At 45.5% G+C, this 27,862-nt stretch overlaps 1 protein-coding gene across 11 annotated transcripts in view; it reads right to left on the minus strand.

The window, feature by feature from the left end:
* The window catches only part of QTGAL (queuosine-tRNA galactosyltransferase), a 207,924-nt gene that overhangs the window by 120,824 nt on the left and 59,238 nt on the right, over window positions 1-27,862 (minus strand). For 10 of the 11 annotated variants that reach the window (XR_012789769.1, XR_012789772.1, XR_012789770.1 and 7 more), the window contains one exon: window positions 17,790-17,885. The exons of the other annotated variant lie outside the window; for it this stretch is intronic. Coding sequence is in view for 5 of the 10 variants with exons in the window: in XM_075579664.1 (XP_075435779.1) it covers window positions 17,790-17,885 (96 nt within the window). In the remaining 5 variants the exon portion in view is untranslated. The remainder of the gene's footprint in view (window positions 1-17,789; window positions 17,886-27,862) is intronic. 11 annotated transcript variants of the gene reach the window in all.

The raw sequence follows: 27,862 nt of genomic DNA on the forward strand, positions 1-27,862 counted from the left end.
GGACTTACGGGTTCTGGATCCAAAAAAAAGATATATTTAAGGACGACTACGGAAGTCTGCGAGGCTGCTGCATTTATATATAATTGGACAGATATATTCAAACATGTTTTTCCCCCCACTGTGGCACAAAAACCTTTGAAATTCCACCTTGATGTTGAAAACCTGTGGTTCTGTGCAAAAAATATATAATTAAAGCCATCCTGATATATACTCCGTCCCACAATGAGCAGCAACTTTACCTTTAGTTTCACCATTGCCTCTTATTCCCTCTAGAGTGTAAGCTCTCCGGAGCAGGTTCCTCATTCCCTTCGGTATCTGTTTGCGCTTCTTTGTCCGTATCTGATAAGTAATATACAGAACTCTGCACCTCGCTCACTGGGCCTGTGCCTCAAACTCTTATCTCCGAACAGCACACGGGAGATATTGCTGAGTATACAGCATAGATATCTGTTATGGGGTCGCTGCTATTTCAGACATATGACTAACGGAGAGAAGGACATTTTAGATTGCTTTATTATTCTTAACCTATCAAACAATATTTCAAAAATTCACAAGGGAGGCCATATTTTAAAAGCCCAAGAATATGACATGACTACAGGCATACCCAGCATTAACGTACGCAATGGGACCGGAGCATGTATGTAAAGCGAAAATGTACTTAAAGTGAAGCAGTACCTTTTCCCAATTATCAATGCATGTACTGTACTGCAATCGTCATATACGTGCATAACCGATGTAAATAACGCATTTGTAACAGGCTTTATAGTCTCCCCGCTTGCGCACAGCTTCAGTACAGGTTGGGAGCCGGTATGGCTGTTCAGGACGTGCTAGCAGGCGCATGCGTGAGAAGCCGTTTGCCTATTGGGCGATATGTCCTTACTCGCGAGTGTACTTAAAGTGAGTGTCCTTAAACCGGGGTATGCCTGTATTTTCAATTGAGGAAAACTGTTGGAAGGTTTCACATGGAAATGAACACATGGTATAAGATAGATTGTTACATACCTGAGTGTCTTTACCTTCCTATATTTCCAATACCACTGCTTCATAGAACTGTCTTGAAGCCGAACCACATGGCTTTTCACACTGATAATAAACATGCCTGAAAAGGCGGAGGCGTGATTCACACCTACCACAAGCAGAAGAATTTCAATAGCACAATAAAAAACGATCATAACAGCGCCGCTACACGCGGCTCCGATACAATCAGAGTCCACCCACCCACGCTTCACAAGATGACCTTTAACTAGCAGGAGAGACAATGCTGTCAGTAACAAGCTGCCCGGCACTGCCAGGGCGTACAGTACCACGTGTGCCAGAACACAGGTCCAAAGAGAACCCTCTCTCGGTTCATAATTCTTTTTGATAAACCAGGCTTATAACGCGTTGGCCAAAGGGTGTAACTAAATAACCCTTATTCATGAGAACACTTTTATTTTGGCCTAATTGGTAGGAGCGCAGGAATCGTTCTTTTTGTTTCTCTATACGCAAGGCCGATCTTTTTACCTGCAGCAAACTTCTATAGGGAGGAGCGCTGTATTATGTACATCAGGCCTGCACAACTCCAGTCCTCGAGGGCCGCAAACAGGTCAGGTTTTCAGAATATCTCTAAATCAGCACAGCTGGCTCAATTAGTGGCTCAGTAAGACTTACTGAGCCACTAATTGAGCCAGCTGTGATGAAGTAGGGATATCCTGAAAAACCTGGCCTGTTTGCGGCCCTTGAGGACTGGAGTGGTGCAGGCCTGATGTTCAGTCTCTCTTGGTTTATGCAGGTGAATATTTTAGTCCCACTGATCTGAGTGGAGTGGATCTCTCCCCTGGCGCTGGGAAGCCGCTCCACAGCACATTGCAGTGGGGCTTCAATCTCCTGCCAGCTTTCTACAATTAGCCATCTTTGGTAAAAATGTATCAACCTAATTACTGATACAATAGAAAGAAGCTGCAAGCAGAACCCCAGATGTCACGCCCAGCCTTTGAAATGAAAGTCTGTATTGCCCGCCACCAAACCAGCTACTGTAACCACATCACTGCCGGAAGGGTCAGCAATGCAGTACAAAGCAAAATGGGCTTTGGTGATGTTACGCGAGTATCTATACCCAAAACGGAGGTAGTGCAGGTTATCGCACCCGCTGATAACGCAGAATATCACAGACTTTCCATGCCACTCAATGGCACATAACGCAGAATAGCACAGATTACATCCCGCCCTGATCCGGAGAGCTTGCACTCGAGGGAATAAGGGGCAATGTTGAAACAAGAAGGTAAAGTGGCTGCTCATTCTGGGACGGAGTGTGATTCAGAGTGGAAATTGGTGCGCGCACACACATGCACGCACGCGCGCACACACGCACACACACACACCGCCCAAAGCGGTGTACAAAAGACAGTACAAAAATGTATTAAAGAAAATAAAATCACATGAAAAGCACAGTTGATTTTTTATTAATATAGCGCTATTTTTATCACCAGTTTGGCTACCGGGAAACTGTGATACACTTACCCTAATTGCCTGGGCACATCGGAAGCCTGGCATGAGGTGAGAAAGGAAATAATATTTAAAGCAGAAGCCAGGTGCAAACCATTTCCTTCCTTGTTAAGTGCGCCATGCGATACAACCATTTCAAATTTCCGTTCGGAGAAATATTTTCCAAACCACAAACCCAGCGTGCCCTGCACTAAACTCCTACAACGTCCTTCAAACGTGCGCGCAGAGAACCCTTTCATGGAAATAGCAAAAACATCTCCTTTTCTACCAGAGCAGCAGCTGAGCTGCAAAGAATTGTGTGTAAAGTAAAAAATATTAATACATTTCAAATAAACCGTAAAGCAGCGTTGCATTTTATAAAAACATACATATATATTATTATCGGAAAGGTCCCCGGAACTGAACCGCGCTAATTTCAGTTTTGGGGACCCCGTAATTGCTGGGTTACTGACCACTGAAGGGAGCGTCTTTACTTCTGTGTATTTAAATCCTCTCCCCCCGCCCCCCTTCACACAGGCCAATAGGAAGCCACAACAGATGACATCACGGCATCCCATTGGCCCGCGTGATGCAGGTGATCGAGACAGCCATATTGTTTTCTCCCGGAGCAGACAAGAATGTGCTACCTTCACCAGAACGTCTCAAGAACCAGGGGTCCCCGGAGGTGAAAATAGTGTTTCCGTTCAGGGGACCATTGGCGTCTCTACCTCCCGAACCTAAAAAGAGGGGGAGTGAAACAATAAAATTGCATAGGAGGGGGTAGGGGGATAACTGCTTCTTTAAAATGCTGTCAAATATTCCTACATAACCAACAGGTTAAATTCATAAATAATCGCCACACTTCCTTGTTCCGAGATGCCGCCATATTTTATGCCTGGAAGAGCTATTCAATCCCCGAAAATAGTTTTCTGTAATATATAAGTAGAAAAATAAGGCAGTGCACTGCCCAAAGTAACAGAAGGAGGCTCACGGTTTTAAGCAACAAAAAATAGATTTATTACATAAAAAGTGGACAAAAGGGTCCCCCCCCTAGGCCACAGCAGGGGTCCACCAACTAATTTCAGGCAAAAATGCCCTTTATCAAGGCACCTTTGGGCAGTGCACTGCCTTATTTTTCTACTTGTTCCTGCATCACCTGGGAGATTGCAGCCTATGAAGATTCTGAGGTTGGATACTCCAGGAGAAGCTGAGTGAGGTCACTTTGTGGGTCGCTGTACCCCTTTTTTCTCTGATATATGGGACGTTGGTCTGTACTATTTATTTATGGTGCCGCTGGCATTAGGTACTAGTCCCCTAACCCTATTAGGGCTTCGTCATGCTATATGCTGACATTGAAGGAGTTTATCCTAAACCTCAGTTTATTATGCCAAACAGGACTTGTTTTTTCTGATGCACTGGCTTTCTACACAACCTTCTGTAATATATAGTAAATAAATAATAATATCGAAAAGCGTGTTGTTTGGTGCTCTGAAAGAAGAACTGTGGTAGAAAAATAATAATGCTAGGAAAAACAACCGTATATTAATTGGATGCCCAAAAGGATGTAGCCTGGTTAAAATGATCCCACAATGCAAAGCAGTAAGGACAAAGTCATTTACACCTGCCGGTGTCCAGCAGATTATAATATCCTAATTGTATAACAATATAAATCAAAGGTCAAACTGGAACAGACTCACTTGGGGTTCTTATCCATGATGAGTGACTTGTCCAATAAATCCAGAGACCCAGGGTTGAGTGTGCGTCCGTTAGTATGTAGACAGCAGAGCAGGTGAAGAAGAGAAGGTTCATTCACCTTGAGAAAGGACTATCACAAGTCCGAAACGCGTTGGTGTGTGTTGTATTTATTCTGGATCCATTAAATTAGCTTTTTTATTATGGGAACGCTTTCCTGGTGGTTCTTTTGCTGATGGATACAGTGCTCCGTTTTTCTCTTCTTCACCTGCTCTAAATAATAATATCACCTGTGAGCATATTCACGTCTCAGACAGGTCTGCAACGCTGCCTTTCCCCATTATCTCTTAGCATACCAGTGCTTCCCCTGCAGCTAGGGATTCTGGGTAATAACATGCAGGCGAGCTGCCGTATTACTGGGCTATCTGAGACTTGTCAGTGTGCTCACACGGGGATATTTTTATTTACTGAACGGTGGAGGGGTTTTTAGCCCTTTTTTTTACCCACCATAACTTATATAATAATGTGTGGTTAAAACTATACAGAACTTTGAGTCCATGGCGGCACAGGTTTCAGGGACAGCCGCCGGAAAGAGATTCAACTTTAAATCAGGAGCAAAGGGGGACAAAGGGGGACAATGAGCAGAGCAATAAGGGTATTTGGGATCCAGAAGGTAAGCTCCTTGGGTCAGGGAACGCCTTCCCATTGTCATACAATGTTATTGTGCTCCCATGTTGTACTGCGCTATGGAATATGTTGGCGCCATGCCAATAAAACGTGATGATAATATTTCAGAGGACGCGGCCTGTATTTGCCAGGTAAGAGGGGGCGCCACCATTATTTGTAATGATATCATTCATAAAGCCGCCATTACCCCATTCCACCACGTTCTGGCGAATCTGGCTCAAAGTGCCGGTATATGCCGGAAATAACAAGGCAGGCGCGCAGTAGAAAAAGCGGATTGTTACGGAAGCTTATTTTTACCCTTTTGCTGCCAGCTGGGCACCGCGTCACAATGCATTGTGAGCCCCAGTGGCAGCTTAAAGGACAGAGGGGCAAATTCAAAGCAATGACATATTTTCTCGCACTGATAACAAGATCTTTGTCTCCAGTATCTCACCATCATCATCATCATCTCTGAGCCCTGAAGTAGATCGGGGGAGCTGGCGCTTAGAGGTAATACAACTCCCGCAGCGCAGGAGCTGAACAAAAGCCGACGTCTTCAGCTTGTATCTTCTTTGGAGCAGAGGTTCTGTTTCCAGTTCACACAAGGAAACAGGTGGTTTGGCTGGAATTTGAAGCATTGCCGCCCGGCATGTTAGGGGTGGCCAACTCCTGTCCTCAAGACCCCCCCCCCCAACAGATCAAGTCGAAGACTGAGCCACTGATTGAGCCACCTGTGCTGAAGCAGGGACTGATTGAGTCACCTGTCTTGAAGCAGGGACTGATTGAGCCACCTGTGCTGAAGCAAGGACTGATTGAGCCACCTGTGTTGAAGCACGGACTGATTGAGCCACCTGTATGTGAGCCACTGATTGAGCCACCTGTGCTGAAGCAGGGACTGATTGAGCCACCTGTCTTGAAGCAGGGACTGATTGAGCCACCTGTGCTGAAGCAGGGACTGATTGAGCCACCTGTGTTGAAGCACGGACTGATTGAGCCACCTGTATGGAAGCAGAGACTGATTGAGCCACCTGTGCTGAAGCAGGGATATCCTATCTTCAGGACTGGAGTTGAGCACCCCTGCTTGAAAGAACACAGCTCGATGCGGCCTCCGTCAGACAAAACAAAAGGAAAGGAAGCAAACATAAGGATCTACATAAATCCACTGGTTGTTCGGGGACTGTAACCACCCATGAGTCAGTAGAACTTTCCGAACATTCTGGTGAGATAACGGCTTCTTCGGGGCAAATGAGTCACATCGCTATTTATCCTGAAGAGGAAATGTGTTGTGCTGCTCATCAGTAAGGGGTCACTTCCCAACCACTGCGCTGGCGCATGGAGCAACGCGACACTGTCTCTATTTGCCAATTAAAAATAGCACAAGACGAAGAGGGTTTCCGAAAACCTCTGGCGTTGGTGAACGCCCATCAACAACTAGATCCGCCATTGTCTTTTAGTGCTGGAGAGCAGCGCGGCTCCTTCAGTGCCGATGGGGTTGCCTCTGTGATGTTGCTATGTTAGCCTGCAAACACCCCGTAATTACTTCATTTACAGTAATTCAGAGTAAGCTAACCTACTGGTACGTTCATAGGATCTTAGGCCTCGGGTATGCGACGGACCGCATGACGTCACGCGCGCCTGTACTAGACGCGATCCGTGGCCTGCAGGGATGCGCACGGGGGCGTTTCGTCCTCATTGGCTGAACTGCGCACGTGACTCAGCCGTCGCGCGGCAAAATATAATTTTGTCTCATGCGTCGGCCGCCTCGTCGCTCTCGTGCACGCGCGCTCCATGGCCAGGCGCATTGCCTTCCTGCCTTTTGTTTTTCGGCGCTCGCATTGTCGCTCGTACTATGGCCGCGGCCTTACGCAAGGGAGCACGATGAAATGAACAGAATTCAACTATGTACTGTAAACTTTGCAACAGGTGTATCCATAAAAAAAACATCTCCTACATTTAATTTGACCATTATCAGCCTCCGATGGGTTAATCCATTCAATGCTGGGTGGGAGGTAAAGAGATACATGGGATACAATAGAAAACGAAACTACCCCCCTTTCCCCCCCCCCCCTTAGGGTTGCTTGTTTCAAATGGACCACTGCAATAAAAGCCGTGTATGGGAATGGGGAATGAGTGTTAATAACCAACTACTGATCCAAATGGGAACTTGCATCGCCTAATATTCATCTAAAGAAAAGACTTGTGAGGTCTTGAAACCTGCACCTGCGCCAAATTCTCATGTCACAAGAAATTAACATGGCCCCAATGTCAATGCTGCGACCTTAACGATCATGGATCAACTGCTTTTAAAATAAATGAAGGGGAAAATAAAACATTTACTTAAAAAAAAACATCAATGGCTGCAAGGCGGGATGAGCAATGACATAGTCAATCAAATAAGTAAATACAAGAAAGCATGACGCAAATCGTATTTAATAAGCCTGGAGCGAAAAGCAGGACCATCTGGGTGATGAGTTTAATAAGCATTGGAACGTTATCTCTGGGATATTCTATGACAAACCCTTAGAAGAAGGAATTGCAGCGGGGATGATACTATTACTGACCTGTGACGCGCCCATTCAACCTGACAATGGGACATTATGCACCCAGTCGGACAGCGGAGACGGTGCTCATTTGCTGATAAAGTTAAAAAGGACCTATTTGGGAAAATAACACACTGCTTTTACTAAACTCTTCTACGTGTGCTCCGGCATCTGGGGGAGATGTGAAGCATTAGTTACCCGAACGCAGTTTGGAAAACCAGCTCCAGTTACAGCACTACAAAACCTTGTATGAAACCAAAACACTGCCGAGCTATGTGTCAGTCCAAATCCAAATCAATGGCATTCTGACACTGTGCAGACCTGCTGCCTGGAGGTCAGTGCACTTTGACCTGGAACGGCTCTGAAGGAGAGCCAATTAAGAAGACCCACTTGTGCTTTCTATTTTACAGATGTGGCCCAAGTCAGTTCCTATTATCTACCAAGACTGGCTTTTCAAAGGCATCTGTAATCCAGGAATTAAAAAAGTTAAGCTACCCTGTGATGTGTGTGCAATTAGGCCCTCTGCTGAACCACACCGGTAGTCTCAACTGGGCCTATTTCTTGCCATTCAATTAAGCGAGCAATAAAAAAAAATGTCATTCAAACATATGAGAAGAGCAAAATGTTTGTGCCTGCTCCTCGTTTACTGGGGGGGGGGGAGTGGGGGGGAGAACCACATTGATCCCCAGTAGCATGAGGATTAAATAAATATGGTGTTCTTTCTAAAAGAAATTGGCAATTTTATGATATGCTAGAAAGTAGCCACTTACACGGTGTCGAAAGAAATGAACGCATTGGGTGCATGGGGCGACGGGCTACTCCTAGAACCTGCACCGTACCACCAAAACCACAAAACGGCACAGCATCGGCGAACGTAAAAAGCAACAATATAGTCAGTAATTTGCATCCCCTCAAACAGAGCGCCTGTCTGCAGAGGTGGGAGCGGGGAACGCTCCAGGCACAAAATGCCACGTGGGAGCCTTCCGTGGCTATTTCCAAGCCCAGTCCGTTATAGTGTCCTGCTGTAAGATATTGCCCCTCTACGGGGCGAGATGTGCTGTTTGCAGGTCAAGCGGATAATGGTTGTAATTGGCCAAATTTAACGAAGGATAGGATACTTTCACTTGCGTCAATAGAAACCTGACCTGTTGGTGGCACTTGAGGACTGCAGTTGTCCACCCCTGGAGTAGAATCACTCGTGTCACTGGATGCTGGGGCAGCTCCAGGAGCAGACTTCTCATTTCCTGGTGTTAATACATCTCAGGATCACGAGGACGGATAAATAAGCCCTTTCTCGGGAGATGATTTATTAAGTAGCTCACTTGCGTCAATAGCTACCATATCAGGTGTCACATACGCATCTCTGCGGCAGATTACAGCAAACTAAAAGCGAACGCGTTTTAGGCAGTCCCGCATTATCCTTTCTTCAGAAATGCCCATTTCCCATTGCAGCTTGGGAAATGGAATGGCCCATAAAGGATCCTTACAAGCATCATATAGAGTCACCGCTAATCAGTGGCAATGCTCAGGTGTTACATAGAGGAATCTCCGGATATCAACAAATAATCACTTTATTTACATAGCGCTTTTCTCCCAATGGGACACCCCAGCGTCTCACCGTTACAAAAAGGGGGAAAAGAAGAAAAGAATGAAGGTTATAAATGAGACCAAACACAAGGAAAGATACAATACAGGATGGGACGGTGCTGTGGCTATTACATACCGGACATAATGTGGTTCATTAATGAATTGCCTGGGTAAACAGGTAGGTGCTGAGCCTCTTATTATAGATCCCCAGAGAGGCTTCTCTCACATTCTACAAGACAGGCTGTTCCATAGAGTGGGAGCAGCGCGGCTAAAAGCTCGGGCGCCAAAGCAAGTCACGGGGATTCTGGGAACTGTTAGGGGTCCTTCACCTGCAGGTGGAAGTGAGCGAATGGGCAGTGTAGGGAACTAGAAGCTCTGTCAGGACTGAGCCGCCTGTGCTGAAGCAGGGATATCCTGAAAACCTGACCTGTTGGTGGCACTTGAGGACTGCAGTTGTCCACCCCTGGAGTAGAATCACTCGTGTCACTGGATGCTGGGGCAGCTCCAGGAGCAGACTTCTCATTTCCTGGTGTTAATACATCTCAGGATCACGAGGACGGATAAGTAAGCCCTTTCTCGGGAGATGATTTATTAAGTAGCTCTATGTTATGTTGACCTCACCGCAGGCTGCAGCTTTTTATGGCGGATATAACTTTAAGCAAATTCTCTAATACAAGAAGGCAATATAAAAGCAAAGGAAGCCTCCATTCATTCAGCTCAATTGGAAACAAATGTCCGAAGGAAAAAGGGTCTCAGACAGATGGGCGCAAATAAGCAGCTTGTGTTCGAGGAGAGAAACACCTCCCAGTGAACATGAAAACAAGATACTCAGTAACGAGAAGCCACTCTCCCGAGTTCTGCACAGAAAGAAACGAGCCCGTAACTGTAACCCACAAACAGGCACATTTATTGTGGAAGATTGCAGCCCTCTGCCCACAGAATCCGTCATCTGATCTACTCCAAAGCCAATCTGAGTTTACCTCTACAGAATCAGTAGCTGTGTTTGTTTCTAGGAAGGGGGATGAATGGACGCAGGAAGCCCAGCAAAGGGTGATATTCTCGCTCTGCACAGTTCTGGTGCTCTGCACGTGTCAAGAACTGATAACTTCATTTGATCTAAGCTAATAATGTTACATAGTTACATAGCCGATGAGGATGAAAAAAGACATACAGTACGTCCATCAAGTTCAACCTATGCTACATTTAGACAACGGATACTTTATCCTATATTTGTACTTTCAGTAAACTGATCCAGCGGAAGGAAAACAAAAAAGACCCCAGTGACACATTATCTAATTATCTCTCATAAGGGGAAAAAATAAATTCCTTCCTGACTCCAAATATTGGCAATCGGATTTATCCCTGGGTCAACATCCTTCCCATGTTTACTTATTAGGTATATCCCTGTATACTTTTCCTTTTTAAGAACTTTTTTTTGTAAGATATCTAATGTATTTGCCATCACAGTCGCCATGGGTGATGAATTCTGCAAAGAACCCTTTACTTTGTTGCTGGTGAAATCTCCTTTCCTCCAAGGAAATGTGATGGAGTCTTGTTCACCATGCACAACATTCAAAACATTTCCCAAAATACCAAGGGATGGTGATTTTCCCCTTCCTGTGGGCTCTCCATCCCTGAGACACGTGGTCTTCTGGACCTTAGTACTGTATGTCGGGAAAGGGCACACATATTTGGAAACAGGACACGAGAGTCGGTGCACAACTTTCAGTGTGGCTTGCAATTCAAAAAAAGCAGTTTCAATTCTCTCCAGCAACTGAACAAGCACGCAGAGCGAGAATAGCTTGAATTAATCTTCCGCATTTAATCCCTTTGCCAATTAAGAGGGAGTGCTGGGCACGGTTACCCAAAGTGTTGCTGGCACTCTGGCAGCAAACTGGTTAACTGCAAATCGCTTTCCCGGTTACTGGACCAATGCCATGCTACGCAAAAGCTTGTTTTTGCCAAAGTCTGTTACAGCTCAGCACTGGCTGGGTGCCAAACCTGAACAGTCTCTCTCGGCCAACTCTGCTTCCTCCAGTTGCGGATGGTGCAGGAAAGGGGGGTCTGTGCCTGCGCCCTGGAGCGGAGATGGCGGAACATGAAAAGAAAGTGTGCAGCAAGTGGCAGGTGTCAAGCCCCCTCTCTCCACACCGTGAATAGTGCAATACTGAAACATTCGGTGTTATTGCTCCTACGACTCACTTAGAAGTTCTGCACCTCTTATAACCAGCCGTCTACCTGGTTTCCATTGTTTTTTTGTACCTGTCGGAGAGTGGTAGCGTCAGCAAGCCACGGTCGCAGTTTCACGCTAGAGAACCGCCAGGGTTCTGAACATTTCATTTTTTTTTTTAAGTCTGTGACCAACAGAGATGGTTTCCCAGCAAACATCACGCACATCCATAAGAGGAAAAGGTGCGGCCGCAGTGCGCGTCCCATAGTCACTTGACAATAATAGAATACATTCTGCCCCCAGTAGAGTGATTTGCTGCGTAACCCATGGCAGTTTTAAAGCAGTAATCCTCATCTGATCGCCATTTTACTTACTGTAAGGGACTCTTGCACTTTCCCAAAGCGGATTTAATTTTTTAAATCTGATGCTCCGTCATGGAGATATAAGTGTTTCAAATATTAAAAGTGTCTGGGATGTTAAAATGGAGGTCTCCCCAGAGCAGTCTAAAGGTTACCGTGGTAAACTCAAACTAGAAATTAAAAGCATAAATTAAATCCACGCAGGATTATAGGGGGGGGGGAGTGAGGGGGAATTGCTGCTTTAAGGGCTTTTACTGTGAATTGAAAAGGGAGATACAGCAGGGCTATACTACACAATGAGTCCGGGAGATGTTACAGCAGGAACGGTACTGCACCCGGGCGAAAGGTTCGCTTGGCTAAGAGGAACCAGTTATTGTAATGCTATGTGTTTTATAATTCTGTGGGCCGGCACAATTATTGATGGTGCATAATTATGCTCCTCATGCAGGGTCGTGAGGCGGATTTTCAACAGAGGGAGGATGTAGCCAAGTGCCCCTGGCTATAGCCTTCTACTGGCCTCAACACTATAAATCCTGAGAGGAACACGCAGTGTTGGGGTTAAACTCCTGCTCAGGGCCTAGTCTGCAGTTGCAGCCTGGATGGGTACTATGTTGTCTTATCCAGGGGCAGGCCTAAACCGGCAGTTGAAAGTGTCATACCTGGGGAGGGTACTGACTGGGTCACATGGGTATAGTGTGATGCCTGTCAGTACATGTACCTGTCCTGTTATGGGGCAGGGTTACAAGCTCCTCCCCCCAGGTATAAAAGCAGACACTCCACCAAATTGAGGTGGATGATTATGGGACAGTGTGATACCCTTTTCCCTACCAGAGGGTCAAGGAGATTGGGAGGAGCTCCTGGGGGCCTCAAGCCCCTGGGATCTGCTCCAGTGCTGGAGGACAATCATACTGTTATACAATAAAGCTGCCGTTTGACCAACTATGCTGTGTGGTTATTGGGAAGGAGTATTGCCTGTGGGGACCATCCTGCATCCAGCAGGATCCTCATGGGATGGAGGTGCTGCACAGTAAGAGCCAAGAGAAAGCCTGCCCTGTTGCTGCTCCCAAACTACAACTGCAAAGCCACTTAGACCTCCTGAACCAGCAGGTGAGCTGCAGCACCCAGGGAAAACACCCATGTAGTGGCCGTGTCTTCCGTGGCAGGGGGGGGGGGGGAACAGGTGCTACACGCGCTTTTAGAGAGGGTTGGGGTCCCTTCCAATGCATCTGATCACAGACGAGCTTAGTAGAGATGGTTGGGGGTTTCTCAGCGTTTCACTTGGGGTTCCTTAGCCAAAAAAAGGTTGCAAATCACTGCCCTACACTTTCATCTGGTTACTGCCGGGGCCCAAACCGCGTGGTGATCATGTCCTCTACCACAAGGGGTTCTCTGGAGACAATGTGACAGCGACACATTACGCAGCAGTGAAAAGGTTGGGAGAGAGGCGCGGGAGACGGCTGTGCCGGCATTACCGCATGAAGCCGTAACAGCAGTGATTCCAACGGCTTGCCAGGCCAAACTCAGTGCAGATGCTGATGCAGCAATCAGAGTTTAGCTCCGAGGATCACAGATAAATCGCTGAGAATGGATCATGGTACTGAAAACTGGGCACCGAGCCCCACATACCAACGCTAAGTCTTTCTTGAGACTGTTTTTCCTTCTCAGACTCCTGAACCCTCTTTGCTATTTCACACCGTCATGCAACCTAACTCTGAAAGGACTCATTCATAGGCACTTCCATTTCTGTCTTCCTCAGCCATTACACACGGCCAGCATGGTTCCTATCACTTGTTAGCAGCTTCCACGGCTTCACAGAGACAGTTGCAGGTCAGGGTTTTTCTTATAACCGGCGTCGTCCAAAAGACCCAAGTTCCTGGCTTGGCAGACGAAGTAAATATTTATTTTTTTGGCATCTGAAAAATCCTCGCTGCAAAACCTCAGCTGAAGTGTACGATGAAAGACACGAGTCCTCCTGCAGTCACAGACCGGTGACTTATTACCAGGAGGATGCTGCAGCAGTACCAGGTTCAACGCCTCTACCTTTCAAACACCTACAGGCAACGAACGCTATGGAGGACATCCCCTATTTTCTGAGTCTAACTGTAAAGGGGTAATCACTCCCAAGGCGAACTGATTCCAGTGACATGGTTTTCTTTGTCCCCTGAGTATATCGTGTTAGCCGGCTTCTCGGGTTCACAGTATTAAAATGAACAATTGTACAATTGTACAAGAGTAAAGATAAACACATCAGGATTACAGTTGGATGTAAATCCTCATAGGGCGGAATTCCTGTATAAACTATAATTTCTCATACCCCACAATATTACACAATATTACACCGACGTGCAGCAAAATAAAGGATTATGTAGAAAATGTAGACTGTCAAAAGTGTAAAGTTTCTGATTAAAGTTCGTACCCATAAACCCCTCAAGGAAATGTTCACACTGATCCCCACTGATGCCACATTGTAAACCAACAAACAAACGTATAAACCGAGCAGTAAGGGCCCTCTGCTGAATATTATGCAAATACATCATCAAACAATAGAGGTAAACAGCCATAAAATAAGTACAAGTGAGAAGGGACGTGACCTCTTTGATCGGCAATTTAAACATTCAAATAACAGTAACTTCTGTGCAGTAACCAGGCTAGACAGGAGGTTTTTGTCTCGAGTTTTAGTGACAGTAAGAAACTAGTTTGAGAATCTCTCTAACTCCCTGTTATTTAAGCGTATAAAGCCAAAAGATTAGTATAAAAAGATATACAAATAGTATAAATACCAAATGATTTTAACACAAAAGAGTAACACAGGAGGGAGAGGGAGGAGGGGGGATAAAACCTTTAATTGGGACCAACAAGTAGTTGATCTGTTACACACTTTCCAACCTCTCAGGGTAGGGGTAAACCTGATGAAGGACCCTGAGAGGCGGGAAAGCTTGTAACATATCAACTACTTGTTGGTCCAATTTAAGGTTTCATACCCCTCCTCCCTCTCCCTGCTGCGTTACTACATAGAAGAACAGACCAGCATGGCCCCCCCACCCTGCTTTGCTTAAAACAGATGAATTCAAGAGATGGAGATATGTCGGATTTTTAGCTAAACGTTCTGGAGAATTCTGAACAGACCACGTAGAAGGAAGATTTTACCATTGTAGGGTTGTTTCGTGGAATCACGGGGTAATAGCTTAAAATTAGGGCGTACACGGCAAAAACACAAGAGGGAGAGAAAGTGACAGAAAGAGAGAGTAATACAGAAAAAGAAGGCAGGATCCAGAATCAACAACACAGTTAAAATATTCTACTAAGTGGAACCCTTATTCTTTTTCGTGGGATATTTGAGTAGGGGGGTGATGAGGGGGGGATGAGGGGGGGAGGAGGGTTTAAGGAAGCTGCAAATCTTGTCCATCTGGATGTCCATGCTGGTTACAGAATGCCACGCGAGAAATAGCCACGGAATATATTTGTGGCCCGTCTGGGAATATGAAGGGTTAAAAGTTGACTTGTCATGACTGCTGACCGTCATAATATTTCCCATTTGGTCTCTCTCGTTAATGTTCATCCTGTTTCTTTACAGGGCGCACTTTCACACTCTCTGTTACCCTGTCCCTCCTCCTCACCCTTCCCCATCCTCTAATGTCCTAGCGACTTTCCATTTTAACCCTCATCGCGTGCGGTTCCCTGTTACACAAGCAGCTTTTACTCTTAGGCTAAGGCCCCGGTCACGGCGCTCTAATGCGCGCCCGCGCTTTCGGCTGCGCGTTCCGGCAATTCCCCGGTCTGCAGCTCACTGCAGGAGCAGAGACCGGGGGGGGCGTGCCGGAGGAGTGACGGGGGCGCGGCCATGACATCACCCGGCAGGTTCGCCCTCATTGGCTGAACCGCCAGGGGGCGTGCCTAGCCGCTCGACGCGAGTTCCTGCTCTCAATTCTATTGAGAGCAGGAGTAGCTCTCGCGCGAGCGCTGCGGCCCCCCCTCGCAGCGGGCCCGGCGCCGTTGCGGGGAGGGCTCTGGTGAGCGCAGCGTCCGCCACAGCGGACGCTGCAGCATGCAGCGGGGGCAAGGCCTTATGATCCGGAGAAGAGAGCGGAGGACCCTTCAAAGTTCAAGTGGGAAAAAAAAAATAATAATAAATAAATGAAATTCATTTCTGCCCAAGTGCTGGAAAAAAGTTTACAGTCTGCAACAAAAGTGGTGATTAATGGCAATTCTGTAATGTGTTTTAATGGGGAGACTGGCAACATTAAAATGTTCAAATGAGATCGACGGCAGCACATGTGCAGACGCCATACGTCTTATTCCTGTTCCCTGGGAGGAAATGTAACAGCACGAGGCTAATAGGAAGCAGCTTCAAAGACAAAGAGTCTGACCGCAAGGGTTGCACCTGTTTTTAACCTGGATCACTTAATCCGGCTCCCATTTAAAGGGGATTGCTAAGGCTAGTTAATGGCAAAGCCAGGCAGGTAGGATTGCAACACATTAGCTGCACAGAACTTTACAAGGGTCGCACGAGGCTTCTCGGCTTTGATGGAAGAAAGGCTGGGACTGTGCCGTGAACGCCGAGCCGGAGAAAGGGAGCGCTCCGGGAAAACGGCGCCTTTTATCCCGTACTGCTAACAAAACGCAAACCGCAGCGCCACACGAAGTAACGCTACGGAAAGACACTCGGGATCAAGTCGACTAAGCAGTGCTATGCCACGAGACATCTTCCAGCATGTCTGGGTAAGCATGGCCCCTTACAGCAGTGGATGGGCTCTAAGGTGCCTTATGGAGTTTCACCACTTAGTAAATATGGCCCTTTATCTCACTTTGACTTGAATGAGGTGTGAGGCCCAGTATGGAAGTATGGAGTAGCACTGCTTAAAGCTGCAGACCGAGCAATATCCTATACGTGTGGGATTTATTTTAAAATAAATTAGTCCTCTACTATGAGAAATTACTTGTAGCATTTTGTTTCTTAAACAACTCTGAATTACATTTTTAATGCATTATAATGTAACAAGCATTTTTTGTTTTTATAGCAACCATTTACAAAGTCACATCCCCTTCCTTTTCTGAAACAGGCTCGGGCACGCCCCTTTTTGAGCCCCGCCCTCTCTCTAGCAGCGCACCAATTGTATCTAGTGACTGCCTGGTCACATGATCTTCCCCACAGAACTTTGCATCTTTGGTCCTCTTCTGCTGCACTGACAGCCATTTAGTGAACCCCCCGAGCCGAATCTTCGCCGATCGATCGGCAACTTATCCAATTACTTATCATTGTGTGGGTTGTATTGATGCTCATATGAATATTTTTTTATTTTATTTTTTAAACGGCAGCTTGGTTGGCTGCTTTAATATTATGCATGGCTCCCGATTTCCAGCCTCCTACCTGCAGTACTAACCAGTAGTAAATAGCTTCCTGAGCAACTCCAGGTATAGGATTTACCAGAGGACAGGGCGCTATGGATGAGATGCTCACATATAATTGTCCTCATTACAATACAATCAAGTACAGTAGGTGACACGGCCAACTTAATATCAGCAAAGTAAAGAGTACCATTCTATTCAGAACTCTGTTGTAAGAGATTGCTAGTTAGGTTGCAAGCTATAAGTATCAACTTCTATTCTTCACGCTTGTGAGCAATATGTGTATAGGTCAGTATATTATACTGAAGTAGGCACAACGTGTGCCAAAAAAAATACAAAAATAAACCATTTAACTTGATGTCCAAGAATAACACATTAAATGAAAATTACATTCAGTACTAAAAATGTGTTTTGCTTTGTAATACTTCATGTAACCTTCATGATGTTTGTTATTTTGTGGGTGTTTTTCTTTTCGAGGATGAATAATGTTGGAGGATGTTGGAGGACCATTTAAAAACCTTTTGCTTTTTTAATCCCCACAGTTTTGCAACCTAATTATGCAGTGTTTACATGAATGCATATATTTAATCTTCAGCCGTACCAACATTTGCGTCACGCCCATGGCCTTACCGACATTTGGGTCACGCCCATGGCCTTACCGACATTTGGGTCACGCCCATGGCCTTACCGACATTTGGGTCACGCCCATGGCCTTACTGACAGTTGGGTCACATCCATGGCCTTACTGACAGTTGGGTCACATCCATGGCCTTACTGACATTTGGGTCACGCCCATGGCCTTACTGACAGTTGGGTCACATCCATGGCCTTACCGACATTTGGGTCACGCCCATGGCCTTACTGACATTTGGGTCACGCCCATGGCCTTACTGACATTTGGGTTCCGCCCATGGCCTTACCCTATAGTTCGTCAGTTCAAACAAAATGACATAGAATACAAGATACCTGTGTGAGGAGCTGCTCTGGTTTCAGACCGTTAACCCATCGAGTGTAGCGCTCAGTGGAACCCGCCGGCTCTCTTCTTACCTGGCAGCCGATTATCTACAATTAAGAGAAAGGATACACTGTCAGGCAGAAAGAGACCTCTGACCATGGAGCAGCACAGCCTCCACTACTAAGGATCCTCCATCAAGGGGACGTTAACATGGACTTTAATGAACAGTCTCAATTTCTTCTTCTTTCGGACAATTTATTCGCCATACATACTGCTGTAAAAAGGTAACAAGCCGAGAAACACACAGACTGCTCATTTGCATGTCATTACCCAGAATCCCTGCTTGCAGTACAAATATTGTTTGCGTAGCGATAATGGAGAAGGACAGTGTTGCAGACCTGTTTGAGACATGTAAATGCACCACAAATGGGTTTTTTTATTTACTGTGCATGGTACACTGGAGGGGTTTTTTGTCACGTTTTGTTTTACCCACTATACCTTTTTTTTTATGTCTGGTTAAAGTTTTTAGAATGTATTTATTTATTATTTTCTCACTATTTGGGATATGCATTGGGATGTCCCCACCGAGCTCATATTTATTTTCTCATCTTTTAAAGAGGAATAACAGTGACATTACTTTTAGTCTAACCACCGCGATTATAGCGCCTGCGTGCGCTGCGAACACAAGGCCGTACCTCTATGAGGCCCGGCCATAGAGCGGGCGATTCTCGACCAGACAAATACATTTGTCTTTGCCGCACGACGGGCGGGTCACGTGCGCAGTTCAGCCAATGAGGCTGAACCGCTCACGTCACGTCACCCGCCACGCCTCCCTGTCACCGCCCGATCGCCTCCAGCCTCAGCGCAGGTTTACGTCACACGCTCGGTCGCGCGCCTCAACTATGATCGCGGCCTAACACAGAAGAACAGTATACACCTAGAGTGTAAGCTCCTCGGGATAGGAACCCGCTTCCTAAGGTGTCAGTTTGTCTGACCATCCATGTTCTCTTTTGTCATACAATGTTACTGTCCTCCCTTTCACATTGTACTGTGCTGTGGCGTATGTTGGCGCCATACAAATAAAAGGTAATGATAACAGAGACCCAATTAAATCCTCCCGCTAATGAGCGCACAGGATGTAAATTGGATCCGATGCCACAGTCCGGCACAAAAAGGATTCGGACAATAAAAGAGCTGAGAAAAGTTATCATCCTGCAGCCCAGAGACTCCCTATAACGGTTTAACCCTCCGCGTGTAATCTCAGATCTGCCGGGTGCTTGATGAGTAGGTCATTCACCATGAGTTGCTGTTTATAAATCAAAAAGTAGGCAAAAACAAAGAATAAATAATGAGGGGGGGGGGGGGGGGGTCACCCCTTGCAAAATCTGCTGTGGAAACTGTAAATTCTAGTGGTATCTGCAAGGTATTCCCAGGCACAAAGATAAGATAAAGTGTGCCGCTCTGCGCAAACATGCATGAGCTTTCCATAAATATACCTTAATGAGCAGCTGGCCCTGTGTTTGGGGGAAGATTAAAACCAGGGCAGCCAGGCGCCCCTCTCCCCCTCTCCTCTCCACGCTCTCTCTCTCTCTCTAATTAGAGCGCTCTGGCCACTGGCTCACATGTCCGATTTGAAACCTGGCTTTTATTTTTCTTTCGCTCATTTTTTTGCCGCCGCTCCCGACCCTTTCCTGCACAGAAAGCACGCTTCCACGGGGAAACGCGGCAAACCCGTCAAGCATTTGGAACCGATGGGCACTAATCAATATTTTGTTGCGCCGTCTTCCCCTTGCACAGCGAGATTGTAACCCATGTGACTTTTATGTGATATTTTTACAGCATTGGAACCCAGAGGGTTCCCGGAACCGAACCACATCATTTTCCTCTGCAGCGACCCAATAGTTTCCGAAATACTTACCGGTACTTCCTGGTTTTTAAACCCCCCCCCCCCCATGTCACGCTGGCTGTGACGTCGCTGCTTCCTATTGACTTGACCGAAGTGACAAGCGTCGATTTAAACCGCCATTTTGTTTCCCATTGAGGCGACTGAAACGCGCTACTTTTACCAGTACATGTCTCGGGAGCCAGGGGTCCCCAAAGCTGAAAATAGCACCTTTCAGCTTCAGGAACCCGTGGTTCGAAACCTGAAAGGAGGGGAGATGGGGGGTGGGGGGGGGCAACTGCTGCTTTAACCTTGTTAAGTGTGCAGTGCTGCTCAACTCTAGTCCCCCCAACAGGTCCGGTTTTCAGGATATCCCTGCTTCAATACAGGTGGCTCAATCAGAGGCGGGGGTCTTGCCAGGGCTGACAATAATCTCTTGATTGCCCATTAGCTGCAGAAGAGATTAGTGTTTAACCGAATGACCTCATCACAGAATCTGCATACGATGTTGCACAAAGAATTTGTATCTAATTTAATTTGGTCTAAGTGTATCTGCACCTTATGCGACACGGCGGCGACGCAAGAAAATCAAATCAGATGACTTCCCGAGACCTCAATATTTTCTTTGTTGCAGGAAAGTTTTGGTGAACCCATGAATCCACGTCATTTATACAACGGCGATGAAGAAAAAGCGGCGATCTAACAAACAGCGCGTTTCGCAATAACGTCACCGCAGAAGTATCCCATGAATTGGAGATGGCTGGCAAACTGTACAGGGCAGAGATCGGCCAACCGTGGCACGTGGTTGCAAACAATAAGAAAACGGACCTTTTATTTTTGTCTCCACAAAAGCTGCAGTTTAGTCAGTGTTTACAGGCAATCGGCCGTACATTGAGTCCATAGGCGTAGCCATTGTCGCCCAAAATCGCCCGTTACTGAAAGTTTTGAAGTGGCGATTTGCTCAATCTCCTCCCCCCTCCCCCCGCTCTGCACGCAACAACACTCAAAACTCTGAAACAAATGCAGAAAGTCCCGACTCCTTTATATACCCTTTCCGGTTCAGCGAATGGTACAATGGTTTGTGATTTGCTAGCTGTCTGGCACTCTTTCTGTAATTGCCTACTAATTCGGCAGTTTAATTGGCCCTCTGAAGAATAGAATTTGGGGGGGTGGGGTAGAGGGGGGGGGGGAAAGAGACGCTAGAATGGTTGCTACTGCACTTCCGACAGATTTACATCTCTATTCAGAGGCAGGACATTGATATATTCACCCAAAGCAGATCAAAACGGCGCCTGAGCAAAGAGATGATGTGACGCTGGGGCTGGTTAATGTGGCACGCATGGAGATGATCGTGATACAGTGTTATTTGGTTGTATGGAGGATTACGCCTGGGACATAGTGAGTTTAAGCGTCGCTGAGCAGGGCTGAGCAGATGCACAAAGCCCCTGCATCTGTCATCAGCGCGGCTATAGTTTCCCCCTCCGCATGCGCGCTGATGCGTGCAGAGGCTGAGAAACTTTGCCGAGACAGGCAGGTTTGAAATTTGCCGCTCGGGGAAGCGGAGGAGCGGTCACGTGACTGCTCCCATCCAATGGGAGCGGGGGACTAGCCCCGCCTCCCGCTCCGCCTCCTGGCACGCCTCCGCTCCGCCTCCTGAGCGCTCTCACTGCCTCGCCTGCAAGGACAGGAAAAAGCTCCATTTTCAGCAGGCGAGGCAGAGCAGGAGCGCGCCTCAGCGAGCTTCAAGTCCACTATGTCCCAGGCCTTGGTCTTCTTGTATTTTTGCTCTGTAGATCTAAGCTGTAGTTTCTTTACCCTCTCTCAGCCGCAGGGACCTGCACCACTTTGCAAAACATCGCGGTTCGGCGAGTTCCCGGTAAACCTGCCGCAGTTACCTAGCTTCTCAAGGATGGAAAACCAGCTGTCTCGCTCCCGGGACACCACAAATAGTAGAGGATACCACCGTCAAAACAGAACTAATCAATCTGACAACAACGTTGCCAGCAAGGCCAAGAAGTGGTAACTAAACGTTTGGCCATTACACAATAGATGTTTTCATGCAGCCACCTCTGGGAGGGAATTCCGGAAGCATTTTTACGGATGCTCTAGATGGCGGTCTCCAGAAGCTGGCGTGTAAACTGCCAGCCAAAGAAAAAAAAATATATATAAGATCCCACACAATGTAAGAGGCGGAGGCGGGAATCGAACCCAGAAGCTTGCGTATTCAAGTCAAACACCTACACCACAAAGCAATACATCGCTGCTCTTTTCTTTCATTCACCCTTTCACTGCCAGAGGGATCTGCAATGCTGGCATGAAAGCGCCAGCTATTGGTAACGGCGGTTCCTTTGACGTGGACGATTAGGTCCAAATGAGACCTTGGAAATTACGCTGAAATGCTCTATGGGGGGGGGGGAGGGGGAGGAAGAAATAAAGAAACATTGCTATTACTGCTGTTGAATTGCAACACGTTCCAGGCCTCTTGTGAAGCAAAAAAAAGTTGAACAAGAATCTGCTGTTTCCAGAGCCTTGGACCAGCCCCCGCTCCTCAGATTTCGGCTGGATTGTTCATCAGACACCAGCGGAATTGATTGCTCACAGCGCACAGCTAAAGAATTTCTTTTCACTCGGTCTTGATTAGCTGCAAATCACTTTAAAACTTACTCGCCCACCAACAAGCGCAGCGGTCAGGGCGATTTTACTTGGAATTGGGAAAAGCAGGAACTGCTGGCCACGTGTTTGGTACTTTTTAATTATCCGCCGACATTTACAGATCGCTGGAAAATAGTGGTCCAAATAGGCAATAGTTGGGAGGAAACATGAGGACATGTAGACTTCAGTGTCCAAAAGCCCAAACGTTCATGTCATTTAAAAGCACGAGCATTATGAAGTAGTCCTGGGATGAAGGATTGTTCACAGCGCGAACACTTGCAATGTTTGGGATCACTTTATCACAATTGGTTTGTGACTTAAAAGGGATCCGTGAAGTTAGATTTTTATTAGCCCTATGAATACAGATATACAAAATATACAACATAAAAGGTTTACTCACTGAAAAGACGATGGAGAAAATATAAGTATCAATGTGACACAAGAAAGTATTTTGTGTCGATCTGTACTGACGTCAAATGTATAAAGTTGATTTTTTTGGTAATTACTATTTATTTTGTAGTCTCTTCCATCTGATGCTCACCTCGGAACAGGCGAATTTAACCGGTATAGATACTTCCCCACTCACCAAATCCAACGCTGATGCAGGTGGCGCAAATCAGATTGATACATTATTACAAGTAGATGCAACATGAAATGCACATTCTTATTGGGCAACATAATATCATGACTATTTATCACCCTGGATACATCGTCCTAAACATCTTACACTTTTCCTTGATTTGGCCACAAAACAGCGTAGAACAATAGCAAATTAAGAGCCTCAGCCTAATGACTGACACTTACTACATATTAACTATTTTATATGAACAATCATTTGCAAAGAGGCATCATTATTTAAAAATCAACATTCAACCCCATTCATTTTCTTGTGGTCAGGATATAGGTCAATGAAAAACAAAAACAAAAATATAATGCTCAATGAACAGCAGCAAAAGGATCAACAAGTCCAGTTCCTGACCTTTCTCCCACATATACCATATGGGTTTGGATACTAGTATTAATTCATCATGCGCCATTTTCAGCTTTTTAATATTTGTAGCCATTAGTGTGTGTGTATGTATGTGTGTATATATATATATATATATATATATATATATATATATATATATATACAGTGTTCGACAAACCTATACATTTGCTCGCCCCGGGCGAGTGGATTTAACCCCCGGGCGAGTAAATATTGGCCCAAGCAGCACACGTTTGGTACTAGGTGGCGAGTAGATTTTTTTGTGTGGCGAGTAGATTTTTTGGTGATTTGTCAACCACTGTATATATATATATATATATATATATATATATATATATATAAAAAATAAAAAACAGATAGTCGATACTGTTCTGTGGCTAACGAAATGCTTTTATTTGTGTGAGCTTTCGAGATACAATACAACAAGCTCGGCTAACACGGTACAGATACCTCCTTCTCCCCCCCCCCCCCCCCACCCACACACATTAAGCTGAAAACGGTGCAGGATGAATTAATACTAGTAACCGAACCCATATGGTATATGTATATATACACACACACCTACCTACCTATCTATCTATACATACACACAAACACACAAGCAGGGAACACCCAAACCGAACTAAACTTGAAAAGTACTTGCTTAATATTCCTCCAGTAACTTTTCTCTTTTTTTGAGATTACTTTCACAGAAGTGGTATCTGCTCCTGGAACACACACCTCTCCTCTATTCATATACCCCTAAGCTCTGGGTTTTTTTTGTCCCCAAATGTACTGCAAACCCTCACACAATGTATCTTTTCGGTATTTTCCACCCCTGTCTTTGCGCTGTAACTCCCTGTCCCTTTGGTTTCAAACACACCCTTATTCTATCCCGCTCCGGTCATTACTTTTCTAAGCTTGCATGTGTAAGGAGGAGGCGTGGGTGACGTCTCTGGCTTCTGTGTTCAGGGTTGTAACCCCCAACGTGCATTGCAGATTGTAGGCTCCTTGGGTGAGCGACTTTCTTACTTTACACATCAATATTTGTTCACTTCATAATAACCGAATGAAATGGTTTCTCACCCAGACTGCACTGCAGAATATGTCAGTATCTTGTAAATATATGGCAATAATGGTGAAAGGATTTAAAGTTCCCAGATCAGGGGGTTTCCAACCTATTTTCGGTTAGGGAACCCCAAGTTTAATTCTGAGGAACCCCGAACCCCCTCTAAAAACGCATCTGAGATCAGATGTATTGTATTTGATACCATTTTCAAATGACCAGAAAATGACAGGGAACCCTTTAGGGGGGCCTGGGGAACCCTTTAGGGGGGCCTGGGGAACCCACGTTGAAAAACCCTGCTCTATATCATTACACTATGTTCAGACCAGGGCTCACTTCCAGCGCTACATAAGAACGCCTATTTATAATAATAATATTGATAAATCACTGCACGCAAGCCTTGAAATGTATCCTACATGCCCAGCAATAACTAAAACCAACTTAATGGCCTGGATGTCTTCCCAACAATGGCCCACTGGCTAGAAGCAAACAGCAGCTGGGTGTCTCGCTGTACATTTCAAAGCATATTGACATTTCTCCCAGTCTCTTGGACTAATCTTGAGGAAAGTGCATGGGACGGACCGAATCATTGATATGCTTTGATATACGAGTAATTAAAATTTCAGTGAGCGAGTGCCAAACTGCCGTTTGTTTTTTTGGCTCGAGCTCGTTTGAGAATACATCATTATTATGGTGCGGACTTACAGTGACCCCAGCGACTTTCTGCTCCTGGGCTGTAAGTGCAAGAGTTTCACACTGAAAACGTACTTGTTAGCTAAGGCTAATGTCAATAATATGTGGCGCGGGTGGTTTAAATGCTTGTTGATAATAATTTGTAATTCTTTAAATATAGACACATTACAAATCCTTTAAAGCAGCAGTTCAAGCTGACATTTTTTTAAATTTCTATTTTATTATTTTTCCCTTTAATATGCGCATCAATACAATCCACACAATGATAACTAATTAGCCAAGTTGCCGATCGATCGGCGAAGATTCAGCTCGGGGGCTCACTAAATGGCTGTCAGAGCAGCAGAAGAGGAATAAAGATGCAAAGCCCTGTGGGGGGAGATCATGTGACCAGACAGTCACTAGATACAATTGGTGCACTGCTAGAGAGAGGGCAGGGCTCAAAAAGGGGTGTGCCAGAGCCTGTTTCACAAGAGGAAGAGGATGTGACAAAAAAATCTTGTTACATATAATACATTAAAATATAATTTAAAGTTGTTTTAAATTTTTTTTTAAATGCTACAAATATTTTCTCATAGTATAGAACTGATTTAAAAAAGCACACATTGGATATTGCTTGGTCGGCAGCTTTAAATAATGACATCACTATAGTCTTGTGGCCCCTGGTACCCCTAAATATGTTCTGATCTGGTCCCTTCATAAGACTGCTTCTGTATTACTCGGATTTTAACCCTTTTTCAGGGTGCGATAGAGCGGGATTCCCGCCGACAACAGCTGGCCGCTATCCAGGCGAACGTCTCCAGTGTCACCCCTAACGGTGATCTAGTTTCCAACGAGAGAGCAAGCATCGTATAGAGGTACGGTTCAGCAACGGGCTGTGTGTCGGGGCGAATTCACAATGTATTCGCATTAAAGAGAAGGAGTATTGGCAGCCGGGACTCCAGGGAAGCAGCATTGTAAAGCATAGCATTTTCATTAGCAGGGGAGAGGAAGCATCAGAAGATAATCAGATCCCCCGATTATAAAGCAATATCTGTATGTTAGAAACTCCTCCTCTGTAAAAGATTTAGGAACGCTTCCAATGGGACAGCACGAAAAAAACAAAATTGGACACACGTGACTTAATCCGATTGTACTTGTGGTTGTAAAGGAGCACAGAGGTCTATGCACAGCAGTATTTTAATGATACCGGTAGAAATGTTTTGCATTATCCAGCGCCTGATTAAATGTATAAGAGATCAGAATTAAAACCAGATTCAGAAGTATCCCGTGGAGCTTTAAAAACAATCAAAAAATGTAAAAAAAAAAACTAAAAAAAAAATCAGAAACATAGGGGAGGAATGATGGAGAACAAACATGAGGCTGTCATGGGAAGTAAAGATGAATTTCACAATATCCTGAAAGATTTATAGGGAATTCTGAATTAATAAAAGACATTGAGAGAGAGAAAGAGAGAGAGAAAGAGAGAGAGAACGAGAGAGAGAAAAAGAGAGAGAGAAAGAGAGAGAGAGAAAGAGAGAGAGAGAAAGAGAGAGAGAGAGAGAAAGAGAGAGAGAGAGAGAGAAAGAGAGAGCTATATATATATATATATATATAATATATATATATATATATATATATATATAGAGAGAGAGAGAGAGAGAGAGAGAGAGAGAGAGAGAGAGAGAGAGAGATATATATATATATATATATATATATATATATACAGAGAGAGAGAGAGAGAGACACAGAGAGAGACACAGAGAGAGACACAGAGAGAAGGAGGAGACAGAGAGAGGAACGAGAGAAAGATATGGGAGAGAGACCGAGAGATAGAGAGAATTTGAGTCCTATTTTTGTGAAGTACCAAGTGACTTATACACTGTAGCTCCCCCAGCAACTCATTATACAATTACATAATACAATACATGAAGTGATACCTGTGAACAAAACTAAACATACCTGATATAAGCTCATTTCAAGGTGTGGTGTGTCTCTTTCTCTGGTTAATGCTAGGAATATACTAGATTTTAATCACTTTTACTGCATAAACCCACACCTAATTAAAATACTTATTTGCACCCCATGTTTAATTGGATGTTTCCCCCCCCCCCCCCATTCGTATCCTAAACAAGTTAGATACATTTTCCACTGAACAAAGTCGCAACAAACTTCCACGGACCGTTTGAGGTTCCTAACCATGTGCTTATTTTGTCACGCCTAAAATCACGGAGGAGCACCTCCAAAAAAGCCCGGAGGAACCTGACAGGCGGACTGCGAAATAAACAAAGAAATCAAATGGAGTTGACATCAAAGAAGCCAAAGAATGCTGGGATCCTTGTGTCACGTCCGGTCAGCGCGAAAGCAGCCGTCCTCCGTCACAGCAACAATGTAACAGCGCAGTACTGCCGAATACAAAGTGGCATTAATTAGGGCTAAAAAAAAAAACTTGATAATGATGTCATTCCAGCCGCTTTATTTCTCATTACCATAAACCGAGTGCGCTGTCCGTTTTGAATTCACGCGGAATGCTTTCGCAGTCTCTCCGCCGGCAGCCGGATTGAGCAGACTGCGTTGAGCTGCTGACATGGCCCCCTGCCCACCCCAGCCCTGTGCCACGCTCCATCGCCCCGTGCCACGCTCCATCGCCCCGTGCCACGCTCCATCGCCCCGTGGCTTTGGGACACAACTACTTTTGCGACAGAGCGAAAGCAATGAATGAAGTCACTAAAGTGCCCTGTGCCACAAACACAGCAACCTGTATGAATCTCAATGTTGCTGCTCGCTGAACGCACGAGCGTCACCGCGCCGCGGGGTAACAATTGGGAGGTCGCACAAAAGAAAAGCT

Source organism: Ascaphus truei, chromosome 22 (assembly GCF_040206685.1).
Source record: "Ascaphus truei isolate aAscTru1 chromosome 22, aAscTru1.hap1, whole genome shotgun sequence".
In the NCBI taxonomy this organism is placed as follows: Eukaryota; Metazoa; Chordata; class Amphibia; order Anura; family Ascaphidae; genus Ascaphus; species Ascaphus truei.